Source organism: Apium graveolens, chromosome 5 (assembly GCF_009905375.1).
Source record: "Apium graveolens cultivar Ventura chromosome 5, ASM990537v1, whole genome shotgun sequence".
Lineage (NCBI taxonomy): Eukaryota > Viridiplantae > Streptophyta > Magnoliopsida > Apiales > Apiaceae > Apium > Apium graveolens.
The window spans coordinates 268441367-268467943 of record NC_133651.1 but is presented as its reverse complement, the minus strand read 5'-3'; the positions used below and the strand labels follow the sequence as shown (position 1 = coordinate 268467943).

At 36.5% G+C, this 26577-nt stretch overlaps 3 protein-coding genes and 1 non-coding gene across 4 annotated transcripts; 2 read left to right on the top strand and 2 right to left on the bottom strand.

Annotated features, from left to right (window-relative positions):
• The first annotated feature begins 222 nt into the window (after positions 1–222).
• Positions 223–329, top strand: LOC141663270 (small nucleolar RNA R71). The gene has a single exon (XR_012551347.1). It is a non-coding gene; the product is annotated as a small nucleolar RNA R71 (small nucleolar RNA).
• An 8731-nt stretch (positions 330–9060) lies between these two features.
• Positions 9061–12251, bottom strand: LOC141660948 (uncharacterized). Its single transcript, XM_074467926.1, has 5 exons — positions 12116–12251; positions 11374–11529; positions 10657–10874; positions 9815–9871; positions 9061–9417 (listed from the first exon to the last, which is right to left on the bottom strand). Exons 1-5 carry the CDS (start codon positions 12249–12251, stop codon positions 9061–9063), a joined length of 924 nt encoding a protein of 307 aa, XP_074324027.1.
• Positions 12252–12379: 128 nt separating this feature from the next.
• LOC141660947 (uncharacterized) lies at positions 12380–13881 on the bottom strand. The gene is made up of 4 exons (XM_074467925.1): positions 13600–13881; positions 13140–13497; positions 12769–12822; positions 12380–12705 (listed from the first exon to the last, which is right to left on the bottom strand). Exons 1-4 carry the CDS (start codon positions 13879–13881, stop codon positions 12380–12382), a joined length of 1020 nt encoding a protein of 339 aa, XP_074324026.1.
• A 2591-nt stretch (positions 13882–16472) lies between these two features.
• On the top strand, positions 16473–24716 carry LOC141659031 (uncharacterized). The gene is made up of 5 exons (XM_074465751.1): positions 16473–16753; positions 17444–17600; positions 18508–18558; positions 23380–23472; positions 24429–24716. The coding sequence occupies exons 1-5, from the start codon at positions 16614–16616 to the stop codon at positions 24492–24494; spliced, it is 507 nt and encodes a 168-aa protein (XP_074321852.1). The 5' UTR covers positions 16473–16613; the 3' UTR covers positions 24495–24716.
• Positions 24717–26577: the final 1861 nt, after the last annotated feature.

Sequence of the window (26577 nt, the reverse complement as noted above, 5' to 3'; positions counted from 1 at the left end):
GTGATAGCCATAGCTGTATCCACTTCAAGAACTCCTTCTACCTTGCCCTGTGGACATCTCTGGGTTAAATACTGATATTCATTAGTAGACATCAGTTCAATTAGATCATAAGCTTCCTCATAGCTCTTTGCCGATAATGCTCCGCCTGCTGCTGCATCGAGCATGGGTCTGGACTGTACTCTCAACACATTGTAAAAACAATTGATGATCATCCAATCAGGCATTCCATGATGAGGACACTTCCTAAGCATCTCCTTGTAGCGCTCCCAAGCTTCATATAAAGATTCTCTTGATTGCTGCGCAAATTGAGTAAGAGCATTCTTGATTGCAGCTGTCTTCGCCATAGGGAAGAATTTAGTAAGAAACTTCTGAGCAAGATCTTCCCAAGTAGTAATCAAACCAGCTGGTAGAGAGTGTAACCAGCTCTTAGCCTTATCCTTAAGAGAGAATAGGAATAGTCTCAGCTTCACAGTATCTTCAGAAACACCATTGAACTTGAAAGTGTCGTAGATCTCAATGAAATCCCTAATGTGCATATTAGGATCTTCCGTTGAAGAACCCCCAAACTGGATTGAATTCTGCACCCATTGAATTATGCCAGGCTTGATCTCAAAGGTATTAGTTGTGATAGCTGGCCTGACAATGCTAGATTGAATGTCATTGATCTTGGGTTGAGAAAAATCTATCAAGGCTTTCGTTCGTGCTAATGGATCTCCCATTGTAATGAGTACCTGAAACACAAACAAATAAACCATGAAAGTACAAGAATCCGAGTCAGTGAACTTTAACAACCACTGATGACAAGCACATAAACTAAAAATTAACACCGAGTCCCCGGCAGCGGCGCCAAAAAGTTGTTAGGGCAAAAACACGTGCTAATATTCACGCAAGTATACGCGTTCACAAGTAGTATAAGATATCAATCAGATTCGTTCCCACAGAGACTGGTTTAGGTTAAGTTCAATTTATGCACCTATGCAACAATGTATGGTTATCGCTCAATGCTAAGACAAATAACAAATTGGGTTTTTATTAAACTAAGAGATTATACTAAATAACATTAACTAAGAGAATTGAGGTTGAATTACTATATATGACAAACATGGGATTCTAACTTCATTAAATACTTCAGTCAATAGCCTTTTCATTCTTAACCTTAGCATGTGATGGTGATGAGACTAATCAGATAACACGAAACTGATAAATGCCAACTTTCGTTGCACGAGTACCATTCTACCAGACATCCACAAAAGAGATAGAAGCTGAATAGGCACCAATTATATTGAGACTCCATATGTCTATAGAATTTGACAACATAACGGTTTAACCACAAGTTATCTATCATGATTACACAGGGCAAGTAAGATGGTTAAAATTACCAACGAATCATGCATAACAAATACATGAACCTATGTTAGCATGGCAAGTTCTAAACCTCTATATTCACTGTCGCTTTAATAGAGATTAACACGATATCTTATATGTTAGCTACGCACATAAGATGAATAAGCACAACCAATACTAGGATATCAATCAATCACCACACACCAAGATATCGAAACAAATTAATTATTGAAATCCATAAGTAAATCCGCTAGAATCCCATGACAACGATTAGTTCATAATCGAACTCATCGTCACCATGGGTTCCAATGAAAGCATGGTATAAAAAAAGGTCTTAATAAACTGAATAATAATCAAAGCATGAATAAACGAGATCTAGGTTCAACAAGAACGAACACGAGCATCCAAAGTTACAACTAATTCAAAGAATCACAAATTAAAAACAAGATCTTTTTCGGAGTTGTTTTGTGCTTCTAGGTCTTCTCCTTGGTATCCCAATCTTCCCGGATAATGAAAACCCTTTTTTTAAGTATATATAAGCCATATTGGACCTGGACCCTTAAAATCGTCAAATTCCACTCAAAAAGGCTTTTAAGCAAAACCAGCTAAGTCAGCCGTGCATCAACACGCGGCCGCCTCCACCAGCAGGCGGGCGCCTTCACCAGCAGGCGAGCGCCTCCTCCAGCAGGTGGGCGCCTGCAGCCTGTCTAGAAAAATTTTGATGAATCTTATTTTGGCCATAAATTGAGTTCTACTCATCAGAATTAGGCGATTCAACTGCCTACGCGAAGCTGAAGAGATTCTATACAACTTGACAATGGCATAGGCTTCCAATTATGATTACTTTTCATCATATTACCTTTAAAAGCTCCTTTTTCATTTAACTGATACCTGAAATGCAATAATACAAAAACACATCAAAATACCAACAACTTGAGTCAAAAACACCAATTTAAGCTTGTAATGAAGCATTCCAAGTGGATATAAAATCCACTTATCAGGATTTCCACAACCTTTTGATCACTAATCACATACACCCTGTAAGCCTTTGACTCCAAAGAATAGCCCCGAAAGATACCTTCTTCAGCTTTAGCATCAAACTTTCTAAGATGCTTATCGTCCTTGAGCACAAAGCACTTTCCTCCAAACACGTGAAAGTATTTCACTGATGGTTTCTTGTTGGCCATTAACTCGTAAGGGGTCTTCTCATATATCTTGTTGATCAAGGTTCTGTTTTGAGTATAACATGCAGTGTTAACTACTTCAGCCCAAAAGTAAGTAGGAAGATTGGCTTCATTAAGCATAGTCCTTACAGCTTCCACCAATGTTCGATTCTTCCTCTCAACTACTCCATTTTATTGTGGAGTCCTTGGTACTGAAGACTGTCTTGAGATGCCCTTCTCGACACAGAAATCATTCAGCTTTGCATTTCTGAATTTTCTGCCATTATCTGATCTGATTGTTCGCACAGGCACTCCAGCTTCTAACTCAATCTTATTGATGTGATAAATAATCATATCAGGTGTTTCATCCTTTGAATGTAAGAATAACACCCACGTGTATCTGGAATAGTCATCAACAATCACTAAGACATATTTCTTTCTTGACATATACATGACGTTGACAGGACCAAACAAATCCATGTGAAGGAGTTGTAGTGGTTCAGTGATGTCAGTCATTGTCTTTTTCTTGTGTGATGCCCTCTTTGACTTTCCCTTCTCACATGCTTCACAAAGTCCATCAGGACTAAATTCCATCTCGGGCAATCCTCTCACCAATTCCCTCTTAACCAAAGAATTCATGGTCTTGAAGTTCAAGTGGGAGAGCTTCTTATGCCATAACCAACTTTTATCTGGAGAGGCTTTACTGTAGAAACACATTACTTGACCATCTGCAGAATTCCAGTCAGCTACGAACAAATCACCCTTTCTAACTCCATTGAGAGTTAGCTTCTCATTCTTCTGATTAGAGATCAAACACTTCTCCTTCTTGAATAACACTTCACATCCTTTGTCACAGAATTGACTGATACTGAGAAGATTGTGCATAAGACCTTCAACCAAAGAGATTTTTTCAATGATGACATTGCCAATTACGAAACAGCCATATCCTGTAGTATAACCTTTGTTGCCATCTCCAAAAGTAACCACTGGGCCAGCTTTCTCAACCACCTTTGATAGCAGGGCTCTATCTCCAGTCATATGCCTTGAACATCCACTGTCCAGAATCCACATGACCTTCTTCTGCTTTATGCCCTGAAAACAAAAGTGATTAAGTTTTCTTTGGTACCCAAACTACATTAGGTCCAGAAGACTTAAAAGCATTTGAATATATAACATTTCTCTTCACAGAATTGACAGGCTTAACAGTTTTTGCTTTATCATTGACTGTTTCCTTATCACTTTCAGAAGCACCAACAGACTTGCTCTTGGGCTTGGTGACAGGTGCCACTTTCCTAGCTTTAGGAGGGCTTACAGTCTTTGATCTACCAGTGTTCTTACTAACATGCTTATCATGATCATGAGATGTATTATGTGAGTGTATGGAATCAAGATAAGTGTGCATGAAAGATACTACACATGGCATGCAAACAGATTTATTACACTTAGAAACTTTAGGCATGTTAGGCACGTTATGCACATAAGCATTCTTAACATTGTCTACTTTAACCTTTCTACAAGCATGAGTAAGGTGACCAGCAGAACCACAGTTGTTGCATAACTTCCTAGGGCCATTAGTTCCTATTCTGCCAATTCTACTTCTATTTTTCTTATTCTTGGAAGTAAAACCTAGTCCGGCAAAAGATAAGTCAGAGTCACTAGCAACAAACGTAGATTTCTTTGCCTTTTGTCTCCTTGAGAGCTTGAGATCCTCAACAAGCATCTCATGATGAATATAAAGATTATCTTCATCAAAGGGCTCAACAGTAGCTTTCTTAAATAGAGGCTTCTTAGCTTTCTTAAGAACATGAGGTGTACTAGGGGGATTAACAACATTCTCTACAGGCTCATTTTCAATTACTCGTTTCTTAGAAGCTTTTCTAAGTTCATCGTAGTCTAAGCCTATCCCAACCTTTCCACCTACTACTTGATCATCTATGAGCTTCTTAGCAAGATTTGCATAATCAGTAAAAGCATGCAATTTAGTTTCTAATTATGTATTCTTGTTCCTTAGCTCTTCCTCTGTCTCAAGGTGCTTAGTAATCTTAAGCTCTAAATATGTATTGGTTTGCTTAAGATTCTCAACACTGACCCTATCTAGAACCAACTTATCATTTTCATCTTTAACTTTCTTTAGTTCTACTTTAAGGTCTTTGACATCAAGCAGAGTACATCTTAGTGTAGTACTAACATTTCTATACACTTCTTTTATGGCATCATGTTGTTCAATGCATTCCTTTGTATTATATCGTGCCTTAAGATAGTGATGAGAAACAATATTTCCATACACTAGGACAGTCTTCCTGAAGGCGACACATTGTTCATTCTCACACAAGTTATCTGGAGGTAAAGCACGAATAGTTGGAAATATTACCTGAGATAAAGATTCTGCCATCAATGCAAGATTCCATATTGCTCTTCGTCATCATCAGTGTCATCCCAGCTCTTCACTTAGCTATATAAGATTTCACTGGATACTTCCTTGAGCTACTCGAGTCCTTCTTCTGATAAGCTTTGCCTTTATCCTTTCCTTGCTGAGACTTTCTGCACTCAGTGGCAAAGTGCCCAACCTCATCACAGTTATAGCATCTAAACTTGCTTCTATCAACCATCCCTATCATGTAACCTGATCTAGAAGATGAACTTGACCTCTGACCACGGCTGCTGCTTCTAGAACCCATAAAGCCTTGCTTTCTTCTAAACCTGATGTTACTGAACATCCCTGCTAGATTGGCCATAGTAGGATCTTCCATGCTTTGCAGTTCCTCAGTGGTGTAGTAGTCACTTGGACTCTCAAAGAGGTTTCCATCATCCATCTCAGTCTCAAAGAGCGTTTCAGCTTTAGACTTAGGCTTTTCAGCAGTAATGTCAAGCTCTTTGATTCCACTAGCTACAAGAGCAGTTGTCCTGAGTAGTTCAGTATTATTGCTATCAACTGTTCCTCCACCATAGATGATTTTCCTTTGTTCCTGCTCCATTTCATGAGTTTTAGCTTACCATACAACTTCTCAAGTGTCATAGTTTCGAAGTCAACACGCTCACGAATAGATGAAGCCTTGTTCTCTAGATGGTGAGGTAAGACAAGCATAAACTTCCTGTTGACTTTTCTCTGAGGATAAGTCTTGCCATGAATACTTAATTCGTTTAACAGCTTGTTCAGTCTTTCAAAGACTTGAGTAATACTTTCTCCAGGAAAGGACTTAAAGGCCTCATATTGTGAAGTCAAGATATCCAATCGATTATGCCTGACATCTTCAGTTCCTTCCATAAGCAGTTCTATGGTTTCCCACATGTGCTTTGCACTCTCACATACCATAATTTGGTGACTCATTTCATTGTCCATCGAATCCACCGAAATAAGCTGCAGGCCTTCATCCAGAGCTATCAGTTCTTTGTCGCGTGCACTCCATTCAGCTTCAGGACATGACATTCTCATATTAGGCAACTCCAGATGATCCTTCATTGGCACATGTCTTCCTTCTCTCAATACTCTCATATACTCTGGATTCGATGCCCGAATATACAATACCATATTCTTTTTCCATAGATTATATCTCGATTTATCAAACTGAAGAACCTTGATACTACTAACTTTCTGAGAACTCATATTTTCATATCTGAGAAAAATTTGCAATAAACCGTCTCAAAATACGATAACCTAGTCAGTCAACAATATAAAACCAGTCAAGTCAAAATCAACAAACCCAAATCAGATCACACACCGAAAGCACTCCCAAACTCCGTACAACCAAAATCAATAACAAAACTTACAAATCTAACGGATCAAATCTGTATATCGATCAACAAGCTCTGATACCAATTGTTAGGTCCAAATATACATATAGAAGGGGAGGTGAGTGTATGTTTTTCGTTTTTCGTTAATTAATCGCAGCGGAGAATAAACCTCGAAAATAAAATAAACAAACACTAAGAGATTCACAGAATAATTCTTTTTATTAAAAAATTAAACCGTAAAGGTTTGCTTACAACTCCAAATATAAATAATTCGAAGCAGCAAATATATAGAGAACCAAAATAATAACAATCAATTTGGGATTCTATCTATCACTCTAAAAATTCAAAGCTTCTATCAAAAGATATTAAATACAGTCAAGAAAGCTTTAAATAATGAGTGTTACAAGTTTGTAAGGCTTTAATGGTGTGAAATAAATTGGGCAACACTTCTCTCCTTAATCTCAATAAATGAAATCAACCCATTCTATAAGAAAATTTATGTAGAGCTTTAATGGTGTTTTGATGAGAAGTCTTATTTTTCAATCTGCTGAAAATTGGTTTTGTAGTGGTAGAATTGTAGGAGAGATAAAGGAGACTACGTGGACAATTTTTATCCATGTATTTGAAGTACCAGGAATATTGTGTGGCGATTAGGAGGATTTCTTCTATGGCGATCAAGAGGAGCCGCCTTTTTCCTTAGCAAATTAAATCGCCTATGGCGACTACATGCAGGTCTTCTATGGCGATAGAAACTGGAACATTGTACATGTTCATTTGTTTATTTACTGGACAAGCACATGCATACATAGGAGAATGAGAAACAATTCGCCATAGAGTGAAAAACCCAGCCGCCTTTTGCTTTGACAGATTAATTAGCCTATGGCGATACTCTGTCTGTGGGGCACTGCATTTGATTGTTTAATGTGTTGTATTCATTCTCAAGGCCGAACAAAACAATTCTGCATGCATGTGCAGCTGCCAGGAGAGATGATTGCGAGGGAAACAGCCGGGCGCCAAGGGGGAATTATCGTCCACGCGCAAAGAAAAAGTGAGGGGCACGAGCACGTGTGCCTTACGCGCGCGTCGCGCGATTGGGAGACCCACCTGTCAGATTAATACTTGTACAGTTTTTGAATTGTTGCTTTGGTTTATTTTCTTTGTACATCTCTTGGGGCCGGCGAGCAATACAACCAAAACAATTACCCTACCATTTCTGTTTATGCAAATTGATCTGTGGTTTTTTTTTTGCTTTTGATTTCCACCTGGGTCCCATAAAGTTTACATGAAAATAAAATAACTCAATCTGCTAATTTCTATTCGAATCCTTCGAATCATGCATACATAGTCTGGCTTCTTTTATTTTGCAACCTATAATCCTGTTATCTGCAAGCAATTATTCGAATGGATGGCTAAAAATAAATAAAACATTTGATATTAAAATAAATAAATATCAAAAATTAATTTATTTTTCCAAACTTAAATATTGATATTTAATTAAATAAATAAATGTTTTAAATTTCATTTATTCATTTAATAAAAATCAATTTTCAATTTATTTATTTTAAAATCAAATTGTGATCTAAAATTAAATAAATAAATGAGATGATTTTTATTTATTTATTTAATAAAAAATCAGCCATTGATTTAAAAATAAATCCAGTAAATCCTCGGGTTGTAATCCTCTGTATCTTCAGGCCTTCTAATCTCTGAGATTTTGTACCTCAACATATTTCCAGACTCCTCGAGTACAAAATCCACTTAACAGTGTTCCTAAAAATAATACTCCGTTTCCTTTCACGGATCACTAACGTCTCGTGCACGGGTCTGGTTCACAGACGACTAGTTCTGCTCTCAGGCCTTCGTATTATACCCGTATAAACCACTGTTAAGTTTTCTACCAAATATAACCAACTACACTAGGAATCCTTGAGGTCTTCACACTGATTCTGACAACTGCTTCGAATGATTCCAACCTTATTCCTCCGATGCCTGAACATATTAATGAACTTCATACAGATCACTGTTGATGTCTTATTTACTGCTGCTAACAAAACCTTTTGTGCGTATACCCAATAAACAATCTGTACTGATTTAAGTGGAACATAGATTATTTCAAAGTACTTGTTCTATGTTGAGTTATCCAAACCAGTATTGTTGAGATAAACATACAGCTTCAATCTTGCTCAACATTATCGCATTATAATAATGGTCAATAAAATATTAAAACACATCTTAAATTCAGCTAGAGAGCAGAGATGAAAACCATTAATTTGACACACTTTAACAAAATAAAATTGCTCAAGAAGTCATGTACATACTATTATATCTTAAAAGTAATTCTTTGTTGATGCAGGAGAACCCAAACCAGGCGGAATACATTTTATTAATAAAATAAAATCCTACAAGATGTACATTGTTATCAACAATTTGACACAAAAGAGTACCTTAAATATTGACAGAGTAGAAAATTTCACTTGTTAATCTCTCTCGCACATGTTTCTTTCCCTTCTGTTATGCCTTTGCCGCTCTCAATATTCTCTTAGTTTAGGGTTTTAATATAGGATTCGAGTCTTGTTTATATATATATATATATCCACAGATCATCAAATACAAGTATGACTCCAAATTCTCTTTCTATTCTAATCATTTTTCTAATTATTATTATTATTATTATTATTATTATTATTAACTAAAATATATAAAAAAACATGTATATTACATGTATACCCCCTTAAAAAGGATTCTGTCCCCCGAATCTATTGAAACTAAATACTCATACCTGAATCGAATAAATGCGGATATTTCTCACAGATAGATTTTTCTAATTCACAAGTAGCCCCTCTCTCTCCGAATGAGTTTTCCACAAAACCTTCACAAATGGAATGAGATTCTTCCTCAAAACTCGCTCCTCACAAGCTAAGATAGCCTCAGCTTCCTCCTCGCACGAAAGATCCTCTCTAATCTTATGCAATGGATAATGAACTACATGTAATGGATGATATTTATTGTCCCTCATAACAGACACATGAAATACATTATGTACTTGAGATAGTTGTGGCGGCAACGCAACTTTATAAGAGACCTCCCCTACTTTCTCCATAACATCAAAAGGTCCAACATATCTCGGACTAAGCTTCCCCTTCATACCAAAACGTTTCACACCTCTACAAGGCGACACCTTCAAAAACACATGATCACCAGGCTCAAATCTACCAAACTTCCTCTGTTGGTCCGCGTAACTCTTTTGACGAGATCAAGCTTCCTTCAAACTTTCTTTAACTTTTTTTACCTTCTCATTAGTGATTCTAATCAACTCCGACCCTTCAATGACTCTCTCACCAACCTCATCCCAATAAGATGGTGCCCTACACCTCCTACCATACAAATCCTCAAATGGTGGCATACCAATACTCGCGTGCCAACTGTTATTGTACGCAAACTCTACCAGATACAAATATTTATCCCAATCACCTATCCATTCCAAAGTACATGCCCTCAACATATCCTCCAATGCCTGGATCGTCCTTTCTAACTGTCCATCGGTCTGCGGATGATAAGCTGTATTAAAATCAAACCTCGTACTCCAAGCTTAATGGAACCCCTTCCAAAAATGTGATGTAAATCTCGTATCCCTGTCAGAAACTATCGACACAGGCACACCATAAAGTCTAACAATATCTCGCTAAAAAATCTCTGCCAACTCATGAACATGAGTAGTCTCTCTAATAGGGAAGAAGTGAGCGGACTTAGGCCTCGTTTGGTATTGCTGTTACAGAAATTTATTACAGCTTTTGGCTCAAAAGCTGACAGAAGGGTGTTTGGTAAATTCTAAAAGATGTCTGGAAAAGCGCTTTTGATCTAAAAGCTGCTGTTAGTAAAAGCATTTCTCCCCATGCTTTTGGAAAAAGCTGTTTTCAGCTTTTGCGGGAAGTACCTATCAGTTTCACCATCAAACCTTCTCAAAAACATTATTTTTATATATTATATCTCAAAATATTCATAAATTAAAAAAATTACCCAACAGTCATTTAATTTTCCTAACAACACTTTTTCTCACAGCACAACAGTTTTTAACAGCACTCCCAAATGGAGCCTTAGTAAGTCTATCAACTACCACCCATATGACATCATTCTTCTTGAAAGTCCTCGGAAAATGAGTCACAAAGTCTATAGTAATGTTTTCCCACTTTCAAACTAGAATATCTAGCTGCTGTAACAATCTAATAGGCCTCTGATGGTCTATCTTCACTTGTTGACATGTAAGACATTTTCCCACAAATTCTGCTATATCTCCCTTCATTCCACTCCACCAAAAGTGCTTCTTCAAATCTCCATACATCTTAGTGGAACCTGGATGAATAGAAAATGAAGAAATATGAGCATCCTTCAAAATTTTCTCACAAATTATCGGGTCTACAGGAACATACAATTTACTACCCAACCATATCACACCCGCATCATCAACACGAAAGTGTTTTTGCTTGCCACCTACCACCTCGGATCTAATAACTTCAAAACCTGTATCATTCTTCTGAGCTTCCTTAACCCTTGAAATAAGATTTGGTTCCACCTTCAAACTTGCAATGCTACCTCCTAACCCTCTAACATACAATTCAACACCCAATCGCTCCAAATCTGAAATAAGGTGCGGCTGAGTAATGAGAGATGCAACACTCCCCAAGTACTGAATATTTACATCATAATCCTTAAGAAGTTCAAGCCACCTCCGCTGCCTCATGTTAAGCTCCTTTTGAGTGAAGATGTATTTGAGACTCTTGTGATCAGTAAAGATGTCACAAGTATCTCCATACAAATAATATCTCCGGATCTTCAAAGCAAAGACCACGGCCGCTAACTCCAAGTCATGGGTAGGGTAGTTCACCTTATAAGGTTTAAGTTGCCTAGAGGCGTAAGAAATCAATTTCCCATGCTGCATAAGAACATACCCTAGTCCTCTCTTAGAAGCATCACTATAAACCTGAAAACCGCCAATACCAGATGGCAACACAAGTATTGGAGCAGACACCAACCTATTTTTTTAACTCTTAAAAGCTCTTCTCATGATCATCATTCCACTCGAATTTAATTCCCTTCCTCATTAGATGAGTGAACGGCAAAGCTATGGAAGAGAAACCTTCCACAAAACGCCTATAGTAGCCTGCCAAACCCAAGAAACTCCTAACTTCTGTCACATTGTTAGGTCTAGGCCAATTAGTAATAGCCTCAACTTTCGCAGGATCTAACTCAATGCCTCTACCAGACACAATATGCCCAAAAAATGCCACTTCCTCTAACCAGAATTCATACTTTGAAAATTTTGCAAACAACCTCTTCTCTCTCAAAATTTCAAGTACAGTACGTAAATGCTCTGCATGCTCCTCTCTACTCCTAGAGTATATCAAGATATCATCGATGAAGACCACCACAAATTTGTCCAGATAATCATAAAAGACCCGATTCATCAAATCCATAAATACCGCGGGTGCATTCGTCAACCCAAAGGACATCATGAGAAACTCATAATGACCATAACGAGTGCGAAATAGAGGCTTCAGAATATCTTCATCCCTAACTCATCACTGATGGTAACCTGATCTCAAATCTATCTTCGAAAAGTACTTCGCCCCCTGTAATTGATCAAACAAGTCATCAATACATGGCAAAGGATACTTGTTTCTGACAATCATCTTATTCAACCCCTTTAGTCAATACACAATCTCATGGAACCATCCTTCTTCTTAACAAATAACACAGGAGCGCCCCACGGAGGCACGCTTGGCCTGATAAATCCCCTATCCAACAACTTCTGTAACTTCTCTTTCAATTCCTGTAACTCAAGCGACTTCGGTAGGGCGCCTTAGAAATAGGCTCAGCACCTGGAACAAGTTCAATAGTAAAATCCACCTCTCTATGTGGTGGAAAACCTGGTAGCTCATCGGGGAACACATCTCCATACTCCTTCACAACTGGATAATCCACGATGTGAGGTTCATCCTTCGATGTATCCTTCATGAAAGCAAGGTAGCCATCACAACCCTTTGATAAAAGTTTGCTCGCCTTTAGAGCGGAAATTAATTTAACCTCCCCTTTCGGCTGAGACCCTTGATATACAAATTCTGGTTTATCTGCATCTCCAAAAATCACGCTTTCCCTTGACAATCAGTTGTGGCACGATGTTCACTCAACCAATCCATGCCCAAAATAATGTCAAAGTCATGCATCTCCATTGGAAGCAAGTTAACCTTACAACTTCTTTCTCCAACAGCGATCGGACACTCTCGATACACATCAGAAATAACAACAAAATTCCCCATCGGGGTACCAATAGACATATGGGGATATAATAATGAAGGTGCAATGCCAAGATGATGAACAAAAGATAAAGACGCAATAGAATGGGTCAACCCAGTATCAAATAACACATAAGCATCACGTCTACCAATAAGAAGTGTTCTTGAAACGGTACCTGAATTAGCTGTTGCCTGATTTGCAGTCAATGCAAACACTCTGGCTGTAGAATTCTACTGACTGCCACTACCACCGACAGCTCCTCCTCCGCCAGTGCTGCGTGACACTGTACAATCTTTTTCCATATGAGACATGTTACCACATAAAAAACAAGCCCTAGTCTGTCTGTAAGAAGCTCTATCTGGATGATGTCCACCACATGTAGCACAAGGTGCCACTGGAATCATATTGGGGTTTCCCCATACACTGAGTAACGGCTCTGCCCCTGCTGACGATTCTGCCACTGCCTAGACTGCTTTTGTCGCTGAAACTGATGATTATGATTCTGACCAATATACTGATTCGGGTCATGGAATGACTGACCACCCCTATTCTGATTTCGTTCGCGCCATTGTCCCTGCTAACCACTCTGACCTGCAAACCACTATATACCATGTGCAAAACCCTGATCATCCATAGTCCTCTTACTACCACTGTTAGACCTGGAAGTACTGAAATCTATGCGCTCCTTCTCAATGTCCTTTGCTGCATCAACCACCTCTACCACCTTATCAAATTTAAAAGAAATTATGGAACCCCTCAGATAAGACTTCAACCCCCATTTAAATTTATCAGCCTGTTGTGCAGCAGTCCCTGCAACTGTCCCAACAAATCCAGCCAACCTTATAAATCTCGCCATATAATCAGTAATGCTCTCATCGTGGTATTGCACAATAGAATGAAACTCCCTCAAATAAGCCCCCCTATCAGCATTAGAGAAGTACTGCTCATAGAATACATCTTTGAATCCCTGCCATTCCAAAGCCTCAACATACCGCTCCCCTCTAGTAGCTTTCACTCATCTCCACCACCTCTGAGCATCACCCTCCAACTTATACACAGCTAACCTAACCTTCTGAATCTCATCACAACCCAGTGCATCAAAAATCTTCTCGAGATGAACAATCCAATTTTCAGCATCAATAGAAGTCGGTGCTGAACTAAAAGAGTCTGGTTTCTGCTTCACAAACCTCTCCAACCATACAAACGGCTCCAACTGATGGACCTGACCGTTCTGATTCTGATTCCCATTGCCATTCTGATTTCTTTGTCCATTCTGATTTCCCTCGCCATTCTGATTTCCTTGGTTTGCCAAGGCTTGTTGTACAGCCAGAGTCACTGCTTGCCCTATCATCTCAGTAAGCTGAGCGGGGTCAATGTGAAAAGGATCACGTCTTGGAGGAATCTATAATATAAGATAGCGAACGAATGAAGATTACGAGAATAAATATGATGAAGCAGTTACAAATAGATTTCAAGATGATGAAGCATAATGAAATGATAAAGAGCATAATGAAACGAAATTAAATAGAATACCCATCCTATCGTCTACCCAAACTCACATGTCAACCTAAGTAGGTTTTCTACAAGAAAGAATCTAAGCTCTGATGGCATCTCTGTAACACCCCCCTTTTAATAATAAAAGTAGAGTAAAATCCATAAACCTGCAAATAGAGCACTAATATATTTCTAACAGTAATTAAACAGTCCAAAATCTCCAAAATAATATTAAATCTCCAAACTGTCTAAACCAATAATATAAATGTAGAAATCTCTAATTAAATAATTAAGTCTAGATATTGAGAAAGTCTGAAATCATAATCGATAAATGGGGTAGCTCTCCATCACACAGTCCCACATCCCCCTAAGCACTTGTCAGAAAAAGAATACGGCATGAGCCAAACGCCCAGTACGGATTTGGAATACAATTTATAAAACAAAACTCAGAAACAAAGATTTCACAATTTATAATAAAACAATAATCTTAAAAACAAGCATGTCTGAAACAACGAGGGGTTATGATATTTCATACCGAGATCAGAACAAATACAAATACACATATAATAGGATACCTAATGTGTGCAGCAGAATGGATAACGTGTACCACATATACAACGTCACCATAAATCAAATCATAAATCAAACTTCGGGTGCACCCACGTATCCTGAACAAATATCAATGCGCAAAAACTCCTCCCAATAGCTAACAGAAGGATAAGCCGTGACCAATCACATTGTCACGGAAGTGTCATGTCACTGGTACCGCAATGACATGGTTGTAGTACCCCTACAGCTGGTTAACTCGGTATACCCTATATCTCTAAGGGTTCAAATAAAAATATTCTCGTCAAATTTAAAAGTCATCTCAAACAAATAATTCAGATTTCCAAAGCAGAGGGTGTTAAAACTATTTTTTTGAAAATCGCATAAACTGATATTTAAAATTTTTCAAATCAATTTTAAAATAAAATTTGAAAGTTAGAAAAAGTCAAATCAAATATTTAATGGAATGAGCAGGATACAGAAGAACTGAACGAATCAAATATTTTTAAATGTTAAGAGGAGTAGCGCTGAATAAAAAGGGGACATAATCCGTACCTTGAATGTCGTAACTAAAACAATATCAAAATCCGTAAACGATCTGCTAAATCCCTGACATGTGATCTAAATACAAAATTATAATTTATAATTAATATACATTTTATATATTCATTTATTAACTAATCATTACTACTAATAATTTATTTACAAAATTATTAATCATGTTACTTGCCTCGTGAACATAACTACATGTCAATACAGCCACAGTGTAAATACATATTAATTTATCAAGTTAACTGAATCCACGTGAATGTATATATACTACTTTATTATCAAGCGAGGACATTAATTATGTTAAAAAACCAAACTAACAATCACACTCCAAAACATCCAAAACATGAATAAGCAGAGTATGAGATTTGGGAGTTCCTGGACTACTTGACCATCTAATCTCCTAACACACTTGTTACTACTAACACAAGTCAAGTCAAAACAAAGTAAAAGTAAGTAAATCAAATAATTAATTAAATAAAATTTGTTTTGTTTAAACATGTACATGTTCACGAAAACAGAACACGAGTTCATAATCTTAATATATAATAAACTTACATAGTCTTTAGGACTCAAAATATACATATAGTTTACATATATTTTGATGCAAATTACAAGACATGCCATTGATTACCCAAGTCGGCTAATACAATTTTCGAAACCAATTTCAAAACATCTACCCGAGAATAAAACAAAATAATAAGTAATTATGCAATAAATATAATATAAAATAATTATCACATTATAATAATAGTCAATAAAATATTAAAACACATCTTAAATTCAGTTGGAGAGTGGAGACAGAAACCATTAATTTGACACACTTTAACAAAAGAAAAGTACTCAAGAAGTCATGTACATTCTATTATATCTTAAAAATAATTCTTTGTTGGTGCAGTAGAACTCAAACCAGGCGGAAAATATTATATTAATAAAATAAAATATTACAAGATGTACATTGTTATCAACAATATGATACAAAAAGACTACCTTAAATATTAATAGAGTAGAAAATTTCACTTGTTAATCTCTCTCTCACCGGTTTCTTTCCCACCTGCTATGACTTCGCCGCTCTCGGTATTCTTTTAGTGCTTGTTTGGTATACATTGGGAATTAACTTCCCATAATAAATCATATTTCCTATCTTTTTTAAAGTTTCTGGGAAGTGAAATTTTCTGTTTGCTTAACATGCATGAACTTGTAATTATGTATATATATAGTTATAAGCAAATGTGTCTATGAGAATTTTATTTCTATTATAATCCTTTTCCTAATTATTATTATTATTATTATTATCATTATTATTATTATTAACTAAAATATATAAAAAAAATCACTTATATTACAATGTTAGTGGAGAAGACTGAAGAGGAAGAGGGTGATCGCTAGCTCCCTCCTTTTTTCAATTTCATATATCCAATCACGCAATCTGTTAAATAAATGAGGTGAACTGAATTGCTTATATACATACATACAACAAGATTTTTAACAAGGATGAGGATGATGCTGGCTGATTTCACGCCGCCACCACCACCGGAGCCTCTGTCTTCCGGCGGTGTCCTCGCAAATTATGTTCTCATCTCCGCTCTTCTCGCTTTTGCTCTCGCTCAATTCTCTAAACTCTTCACCTCTTGGTAATCTCTCTCTCTCTCTCTCTCACTCTCTCTCCTTCTCCCTCTCCCTCTCCCTCCCTCTCTCTCTCTCCCTCCCTCCCTACCCCCTCTCTCTCCCTCCCTCTCGCTCCCTCCCCTCTCTCTCTCTCTCTGTCTGTCTCCCTCTCTCTCTCTCTCTGTTTGTCTGTGTATTTTCTATATCTACATATTACAATAGACTTTTATACATATTTGTGAATTGTTGAACCTGACCCCCTGCGTTTGATTCATTGCACACACCTCACATTTTCTAATGCATTATTTCGATTCGATATACATACAAGTAGGAGTAACATCTCTGGATCCAACAATATATAGAGATAAATAGAAGTCATATCACTGATTAGAACAAGTGGTAGAAATATTACAGTTCCTCACTTGTGTTGACTACCTTACCAGTTCCTAATTTATGAGTAGTTTATCATTACTAGCCTGTATTTGTGTAGAATTTAACCTGCAATTGTTTAATTATATGGATATTGCTCTTAGATGAGATGAATCATTATATCATTTCAAGTTACTATTGATTAGTGTATTCATCACTTGGCTGAAATCTCAACTTCAGTCTAGGTTTATATTATGTGTGTCAGTAGCTCGATAATGCAATTAGTTGATTAAGTCTAAAGATTGTGAATATATTATCCTAAGTCTTAAGCTTTCCTAGATTTTCAGGTACAAGGAAAAACGATGGGATCTTAAGCAACTAGTAGGATCTGGCGGGATGCCATCGTCTCATTCTGCAACCGTCTCCGCTCTGGCCGCGGCTGTTGGTTATCATGACGGCACTGGGGGATCTTTATTTGCTGTTGCATTAGTTTTAGCATGTGTTGTATGTCCTACATCTTAAAACCTATTTGTTACTTCGAAGTTCTCTTGTCCTAGTCTAATATCTGTTATTTGAATTTCTGAGCTGTTTAGTGTTCCCTATTGCTTTAATCATCCTAAATTTCTAATATTGTACTCCTTCTCTGCATGTTTAAAACTTCAATTAGAGATTAACCTAAATTTTTAATCATTTTCAATTATGTGATGCGTTGTTGGGATAGTATCCTTGTGAGGAACATGGATAAAAATCAAAAGGAGTCTTTATTTTTAGTAGTAAATAGTTTATTTATATATGGAGTCGAGAAATTAGTGTATTTACTTTTATTTTTTATTTTTTACATGGGGCTAGTAGTTTACTAATTAGTAAATTATATAATAAGCCCGAATGTTCTCGAACCTAGTCCATTAGGTTATTTAATTAGGTATTCTATTCTCTATATGTAATGATGTAAACCTCACATATTATTCAGGTTGGATTATACACTTTTTCTTGGAAATAATAATTTATAATATTGGTTCTTGGTAATTCTTATAATCTTTGCAATTATCTGCTTAATATCGCTTTCAAATTATTTGCCTACAATAAATTCATTTGAAGAATTGGGGTAATTATAATATTATTCAGTAATAATTTCTAGTAAATGTTCTTTGGTTTTATCTTCCTGGATTTTATATATGGTTTCTCCTAGCTGAGCTTCACGTTAATATAAATTTTATTAGATGATGTGTCATAAAGAAAATAGGATATGCATAGTCTGTAAGTTTGGCTGAAGCAAATGTGTACTATTTAGAAATGATCATAATGGTCTGCTACTTGTTTGTGATATGAGAGGAAGGCTTATGATGTTTATGATTAATCTTTAATTTCTTATGAAGGTGTACCTTGTGATGTATTTGAGTTTTTTTGGCAGGTGATGTATGATGCCACTGGTGTTAGATTGCAAGCAGGACGCCAAGCAGAGGTTTGATGTTTGCCTACTTCTGTATGTGTTTTTATGTATGGTACTGGCTTGCATTCGAATGCCAAAGCAATTAGGTTGACCAAAGTTTCGTATTTTGTGGAACTTAGTTCTGCATTCACATGTGTTGCATGCAAATTAGTAATTTGAGATGCGTGTCCATTTAGAGTGATTGGAAATGTGACAAGCACTGGGTAAATCAGATATGAACTTATATATTTATTGTAGCCGGAGTGATATTAGACTAAACAGCTCTAGTCAAAAAGTAATATTATATTTATAGAAAAAATTAGAGCAGACTTTTGTAGTAGATCTGTGCATTCTATTTCATATATTAATGTCAGGATTTGCAAGTAGTAGTATATCAGTATTAGTGGTAAGCATTACTTAATAAGGAAGTAAGGGTAGTTAGTAAGGGTAGTTCAGTACTTTTACAATTTACTGAAGTTAGTGATACAGAGCTTATAAATAGACTCTGCAGTTGTAATGTGCCGGTATGTAAATATATGAAAAGAAATTAGTTTCCACCAGATCTCTCTCTCTATCTAAACTCTTTCTCTCTCTATAACAGAATTGTCTCTTCTTCTTCTTCAAGCTATTCAATTCTCTGTGCTTTCTCTCTCTGTTCTTCATCTGATCTCCCTATTTCTACTTAGATTCTAGTCTATAATCTCTGTTTGTTTACATTCCTAGTTCTCATAAATCAGAAAATCACAAAAATACTAAAAAACACCAAGTCAGAAACCTTAGTTCCTGACAATTTGGTATCAGGGCTTCAGATTTGTTCTACTACTGCTTCTACTGTGTTCAACATCTTAATCCGAGCAGAGCGAGCTAGTTGTTGTAGTAACCGCAGACTCAAGTTCAGAAATTTCTCAGAAAGTGCTCATAAGGTGTTCAGGTGTATCGTTCTCAGCTTTTCTCATTAGATCTGTTGAAATTCTGTTGATGTTAGATAGAATTTAAGATGTTTATGCTGATTGAACTCGTTCCTAGCTAAGTAGTTGATTCTAGTTGTTAAGTTGGAGAAAATAAATAAAAAACAAAACAGTATTACTTGTGGTTGAACTGTGATATCCTCTTAGTTGTTTTGGAGTAAATTTGTTGTTTGATCTGTGAAAGTAAGTGGAAGATTTTGAGTATTGAGATTGTGGAATAGTGTGGAGATATATCTGTATTAAGAAGTGTGAGTAGAACATGTGCTTAAAAGTTAGAGGTACTGTAGTGTTGTTATCTTGACTTGAAGGTGTTTGATATTAAGTCTGTGAGAAATGAGCTATTATTTGGATGAAGATTTTCCCGAAGCTTCTCAGCAAGGAACATGGAGAATGATGCAAAAGGATTTACAAGGCCATATGAGGGGAACTGAAGACAAAATTGACAAGTTATTTAAACAGATTGAATTGCTGGTCCTTGGAATGAATAAGAGGAATTAAGGCAAAAATGTAGTATATGACCTTCACGAGGTGGAAGAAAGTTATAAGGAAAATGTTGCTCATGAGTTTACTACTAAAGGCATGTTCAGAGATCCTGTACATGCTGCACTGGAAAGGCAGAAATTAGTGGAGAAGAATGTGAGAGTGAGACTGGATTTGCAGGACAAAATAAGGAGAACACCAAGGAAACTCAGAGTCTAAGGCATCTCAAACTATCATTTCCTGTTTTTAAAGAAGGTAGTGATCCTCTGGAGTGGCTAAGGGACTGTGAGGAGTATTTTGCTATATATGACGTGTGTGATGGTAAGAAAAGTGCAATTGCAGCTATGCACCTCAGTGGGATTCCTAGGTCATGGTATAAATCATTCATGATAGACAGGAGTGGAGTCACTTGATCTCAGTTCTCAGAAGCTTTCATAGCCAGGTTTGGTGAGCTAGATACAAATCTTGTCTTTGACAAGTTCAAAACATTGCTCCAGACCAGTTCAGTAGAAGAATACTTTGATGACTTTGAAAGAAGTATAGGTCAGGTGTTGAAGAAGATTCCAAGTTTGACTATGGAATACTTGGAAAAATTCATTGGAGGATTACAAAATGACATCAAAGGCATGATCTGGTTGTTGGAGCAAGCTCTTAAGTTGGCCAGATATTATGAGCAGAATTTGCATAATCAACCAAGGAAGTACAATAGCTATGGAAGCAGCTATAAGTCTGGTGATAGCTCTACAGTCAGCGCAAAAGCAGCTGTTGCAAGTAATGGTGCATCTGCTAGTATAAAGTCACCCTTACTGATCCAGAGCAAGAATCCAGAGGTGGAAAGTTCTAAACCTAGGCCACTTACTTATTCTCAAAGAGAGGAGAGGAGGCAGAAGAGGTTATGTTACTATTGTGACGAGAAATTTTCAAAAGGTCATGAGTGTAAAAAGCCTCAAAACTTTTAATGAGGTTAGAGATAGAAAATGAGTATGAGGGAGCACCTAAGTTTGATGAATATGCCGATGATACTAATGAGGATTGGCAAGACAATGAAATCTTATTATCAGCTTTAAAGATGGAGAAGAACACCAGGAAGCAACCCTTACAATATAAAGGAACATGTAATGGAAAGGAGGTTAAGGTATTGATTGATGGTGGCAATACCGGGAATCTGGTCTCTACAAGGTTGTGTGCCAATCAAGGAATCCAAACAGAAGAAGTGACTCCAGTGGTTATTATGTTACCAAATGGAGATAGCCTAAGCTGTTCTACTAAATGTCCAGACTTCACCTTTCAGATAGACCAAGAGACGTTCAACATTGAAGTCTGGAAGGTGGAACCAACAGATTGGGATTTGATACTGGGAGTCGACTGGTTAGCCAAACTTGGGGAGTTTTAATGTAACTACGGAACTCAAACATTGAAGTTTGTATGGCAGGAAAAGGAAGTAGCACTCAATGTTGATTCTACTTTTGAGTTGAAAGGAAGTTGCCATAACATGATAGTAGTTACTCCTGTATGGATGGAGCAGCTTATTGAAAGTTATGAAGATGATGAGGACATCAAATCTATCATTGGTGAAGTAGCTGTAGTCAAACAAGGTCCACAACATTACTACTTAACTCGAGGACTACTTCAGTACCAAGGCAGATGGGTGATTGAAAGTAAAGGCTGAGGAAACAAGTCTTTGAGGAGAAACATAGTAGTGGGGTTGGTGGTCATTCTGGGAACAGGGCCACCTATAAAAGGATCAACGAATACTTGTTTTGGCCCACTATAAGACATGATGTGGGTAGATGGATCAGGGAATGTGTGATCTGCCAGGAGGTTAAGGGGGAAACTGTGAGGAAACCAGGGTTACTGCAACCCTCGAGTATATCTCAAGAGCCATGGAGGGAGATAGCAATGGACTTCATCACCGGACTACCTAAATCTCAAGGATTTGAGGTCATATGGGTAGTTGTGGATAGATTCAGCAGGTATGCACATTTTGTGGCCTTACAACATCCCTTATCAGCTAAGGGATTGGCTCATAGTTTCTTTGATCACATATACAAGTTGCATGGACTACCAGAATCCATTGTCTGTGATAGGGACAGTTTATTCTTAAGTGAATTCTGGCAGGCCCTATTCAAGATCTCTGGAACTAGATTGTGTATGAGTACAGCCTATCATCCTCAATCTGATGGTTGTACTGAGAGAGTCAACCAATATTTGGAGCATTATATGAGGAGTATGACTAGTATAGCACCAAAAAAATGGGCTTCTTGGCTGACCACTGCAGAATGGTGGTACAATACTACTTTTCATACAGCTCTAAACACTACTCCTTATTAAGTTGTGTATGGAATTAAACCTAGGCATATTCCTGGCCAAGGTTGGATTCATACCAATCTCTCTTCCCTGGAGGCTATGTTAACAGAGAAGCAGCAACAGTGGAGTGAGCTCAGGGAACTATTGGAGACAGCTCCGGTTGGGATGAAAAGTTATGCTGACAGCAACAGGTCTGAGAGGGTTTTTGCAGTTGGAGATTGGGTTTACTTGAAGTTGCAGCCCTATAGACAAGTGACAGTGGCTATAAGAAAGAACTTGAAACTTTCTGCTAAGTTCTTTGGTCCATATGAGATCCTAGAAAAAATAGGATCAGTGGCATATAAATTGGGACTCCCTGAGATCTCAAGAGTGCACCCTGTTTTCCATGTTTCTCAATTAAAAAGAGCTGTGGGCCAGGCTAAAGTGCACAGACAACTTCCTCAAGTTACACAGCATGGCACTTTTGATTTGAGCCCCCGAGGAAACTGGACAGTAGAAGTGTGATCAAAGACCATAAAATGCTTTATCAGGTGTTGGTACAATGGAAGGGGTGCAGCACTGATGAAGCTACTTGGGAGGATGAAGACTTACTCAGGATCAACTTTCCAGACTTTTCTTTTGATCCATGAGGACATGGTGATATTTTAAGAGGGGGGAATGTCAGGATTTGCAAGTAGTAGTATATCAGTATTAGTAGTAAGCATTACTTAATAAGGAAGTAAGGGTAGTTAGTAAGGGTAGTTCAGTACTTTTACAATTTACTCAAGTTAACGATACAGAGCTTATAAATATAGACTCTGCAATTGTAATGTGCCAGTATGCAAATATATGAAAAGGAATTACTTTCCACCGGATCTCTCTCTCTCTCTAAACTCTTTCTCTCTCTATAACAGAATTGTGTCTTCTTCTTCAAGCTATTCAATTCTCTGTGCTTTCTCTCTCTGTTCTTCATCTGATCTACCTATTTCTACTTAGATTCTAGTCTATAATCTCTGTTTGTTTACATTCCTAGTTCTCATAAATCAGAAAATCACAAAAATACTAAAAAACACCAAGTCAGAAACCTTAGTTCCTGAAAATTATTCAAATTTTTGATCAGGTGCTGAACCAAATTGTATATGAACTTCCGTCTGAGCATCCTCTGGCCGAGAGCAGACCTCTTCATGAACTTCTAGGTCACACCCCTCCACAGGTTTGTTTTTACAGTATATAACTGTTGTTTACGTAGTTAATGGCATTATGATTTCTATTTTATGTGTATACTGGCATTATGTTATCTTATTTATGACTTGTGAGAAATCCTGTTCATGCCCTACAAATATACTCTACTTTTATTTGCTGACAATAGGTCAGAAAAATCCTCACAGCTGGGATCCCTTTTCATGCAGTTTTACATGTATACTTTAATTACATGGTATCTACCACATTAAATTTCTTTCGATTTGTTTACCTTGGTAAATCATTGAATACATTACACTTTGTACTAAAGAAATTAGATTTTAGAACTATTCACCCATTGCAAAGAAAAAATGAGAAAACACATTTGTACAGTTGAGATAATACTTGAACTTTTAGCTGTCTGTGCCCTGCCATAGTAAATAAAGTCAGACCAATTTGTTTGCCGTGGCCTAGTGATAACGTTTTTCAAGTTAAATAGCCAGCTTTAAGTCATTTTAAATTTTAAGTTACAAAATGGATGTGCTTGTGTAATACTAATAAGTCAGACTAGGACAAGTAAATAAAACAGTTTAAAGTAGTTGGTAGGAGGTACTTTTTTGATTAACTTATATTTTGTTGATTCTATTAATTAAAGTTGATATCATCATTCAAATAGATAATTTATAAAAAAAATTATATTTTAAATAACTCGTAAGTTACCCTTTCTAAAAAATTACCCCAAACAAATATTGACTTAAAGTTTTCACTTTTTACTTATCCATTTAAGCAACTTTAAGTTAAAAGTAATTATTTTAAGCTTAGCAAAACGGGCTAGTTGGCAAAAGAATTAGAAATAAATTGTTCCGCATTATAGTTTGACTTGTAAATATATAGTTTTAGTAAATTACTGCACAGAAATACCCTAGCTTTAGATATCTTCAGCATGTGATAGTTATGTTTGTTCTTTGACAAACTTTAATTGTTTTACAGGTTATTGCTGGCGGTTTGCTGGGAATAATCACAGCCACATTTGTTCATGTAGTGACAAGCTTGTAGTCAAGATTTCAACTTATCTGAAGTCAATATCATACACATGTGGGTTTGGACGTGTCTCTGTATGTTATTTGTATATTTTTCACAATGATTTTAAGTCTGTATTTTATGATGTCAAGTTAGTTGACAGGGAACTTTGTTCAACATTTGTAATGAACTCTATTGATCTTGTAAGTTTTAGTTGCTATTGTTGATCGGGGTATAGTTATTCAGCGACATTGCATTTTTTATTGGTACAATATGATATATATATACATACTGTACAGGTCTTGATACAGAGCCACATTTTTGTAATCAAATAAGTTACCAAAAGGTCCATGATTTCTGGGCTCCCGAACTTTTTTGACACACTTCAACAGAAAATTCATTTTTTTGGCACAATCATTGAAAATTTTTCAGAAATGGCAAATAACGCCACTTCTTCCGAGGTTCACCCTTGGAGGCCCAGAAGAAGGGGCGTTGAGGGGTTTTTTAATTTGGGGTTTTTATTTTTTATTTTTTTTTCTCCTTTTCCTCCCCGGATTTGCACTTATGTGTAAGTTATTGCAAGTTTAAAATAATCAATGAAAATCTATTTTTGAGCCCTAATATTAAATTGTAAAAAAATTATTTTTGTGTAATTTTTTTTTTGTTGGAAATTCATGCAAAACCTATTTTTAGTATATATTTTTTATTTTAATAAAAAGGTTGTAAATATATGATTTTTGTAACTTTGAAAAGGGTGCCAAATTAGTCGAGTGTGCGTTTGTTACGTGAGGGCATTTTTTGCAAATCTCATATTTAATTCCCTGAAAATTATTCTGGTTTAATTCTTTTTCTGTTGACTAGTGATGTAAACCTATTTGTAGTATGTAATTTTTATTTTAGAGTTAAATTAATTTCTGCATGATTTTACTAGCTTTGAATAATGTAGCATGGGATAATATATTATTTTTGACGAGGCCATATATTTGATATGAACTCATTTGCTGATAATGGATACTTAACTTGAAGCACAAATTTGGTCACAAAACATCAGTTACATATTAATACACAGTTGAAAAACTGTGGCCAGTTCGATACAAAATAATAACACGATAAATGAATAGAAATGAGTACGATGCAACAATAGAAATAGTAAGAACCAACAAAATATGAACTAGATCATTCATCCGTATCATCGGAGTCATCATCATCTTCATTGATGTTCCAGGTATGGGACTCGATGAACGCTTTCATTCTCTGCAATTTCCTCGTTGACTCCTCATTATGAAGCTGCAACTCACGAATTTCCGCACAGTGGGCTACATTCTTAGTGGTAATTTTTTGCTTAAGAATTTCATTGAGAACTGCTGCACGGGGTTCAAGTGGCTCTTCGATCCAACGTTCGTAAATGCAAACACCGTCGGGACATTTGATAAACCGCCTTCCTGCTTCAATACCCTTCCAGTAAAGCGCTATAACAACTATTTTTTTCACAAAAATAATAATCCAAATTTGGGAGTGAAGGCATAATTACTTTTGACGAGTGTGACTTCATGAGGTTGTAACTTCCTATTTATAAGTGATTTGGTAAAGAAGACAGAAGCTACTTTGAATGATAGTTCACGGGCTAAACATACTATACAATTACATTTCATATTTTAAAACTTAATTGTGACTTGTCATTGTTGCTGTCACCTGCATTATTTTCAAAAATAATAATTCATTATCTGATGTAAAGTGACATTGATACTCTGTACATGCAATGACTTTACATGCAAAGACTTATTTTTTCCTCCGAATTTCATATATGAGATGTGACTTCTCATTACGGAAAAGTTGTTTATGGAAGAAAACACGAAAAATAAAGTAGATGAGTAGTCTTGTCAAATGCAGCAAAATTTGGAAGGGCGTGCCAGTGCTAGGTAGCCACATGCAGTGTGCAACAAAGTGAATGAGTAGTATGTAATTTTTATTTTAGAGTTATATTTGTAGTCAATATGGTTTTAGTTGCTTGAAATAGTGTGTAAACTAGTAACATATTTTTTTTGATGAGGCCTCATATTCAAGGAATTTATAAGTGCAGTGGTACATAATTTATAAAAGTGTTCTTTGTTTGACATAG

Excerpts from the sequence above, each read along its gene's own strand:
- LOC141660948 (XM_074467926.1), bottom strand. The coding sequence starts at position 12,251 with ATGAAGGATACATCGAAGGATGAACCTCACATCGTGGATTATCCAGTT. Across the intron at positions 9,872-10,656 it reads GTAGTAAATTGTATGTTCCT|GGATACGAGATTTACATCAC; the intron begins GTAGACCCGATA and ends AGTTTCTGACAG. Across the intron at positions 9,418-9,814 it reads CATTAAGCTTGGAGTACGAG|GTGTCGCCTTGTAGAGGTGT; the intron begins GTTTGATTTTAA and ends GTGTTTTTGAAG.
- LOC141660947 (XM_074467925.1), bottom strand. The coding sequence starts at position 13,881 with ATGATAGGGCAAGCAGTGACTCTGGCTGTACAACAAGCCTTGGCAAAC. Across the intron at positions 13,498-13,599 it reads GTTGTGATGAGATTCAGAAG|GGATTCAAAGATGTATTCTA; the intron begins GTTAGGTTAGCT and ends TTGGAATGGCAG. Across the intron at positions 12,706-12,768 it reads AGCTGTCGGTGGTAGTGGCA|GTACCGTTTCAAGAACACTT; the intron begins GTCAGTAGAATT and ends CAGCTAATTCAG.
- LOC141659031 (XM_074465751.1), top strand. The coding sequence starts at position 16,614 with ATGAGGATGATGCTGGCTGATTTCACGCCGCCACCACCACCGGAGCCT. Across the intron at positions 17,601-18,507 it reads CATTAGTTTTAGCATGTGTT|GTGATGTATGATGCCACTGG; the intron begins GTATGTCCTACA and ends TTTTTTTGGCAG. Across the intron at positions 18,559-23,379 it reads AAGCAGGACGCCAAGCAGAG|GTGCTGAACCAAATTGTATA; the intron begins GTTTGATGTTTG and ends ATTTTTGATCAG.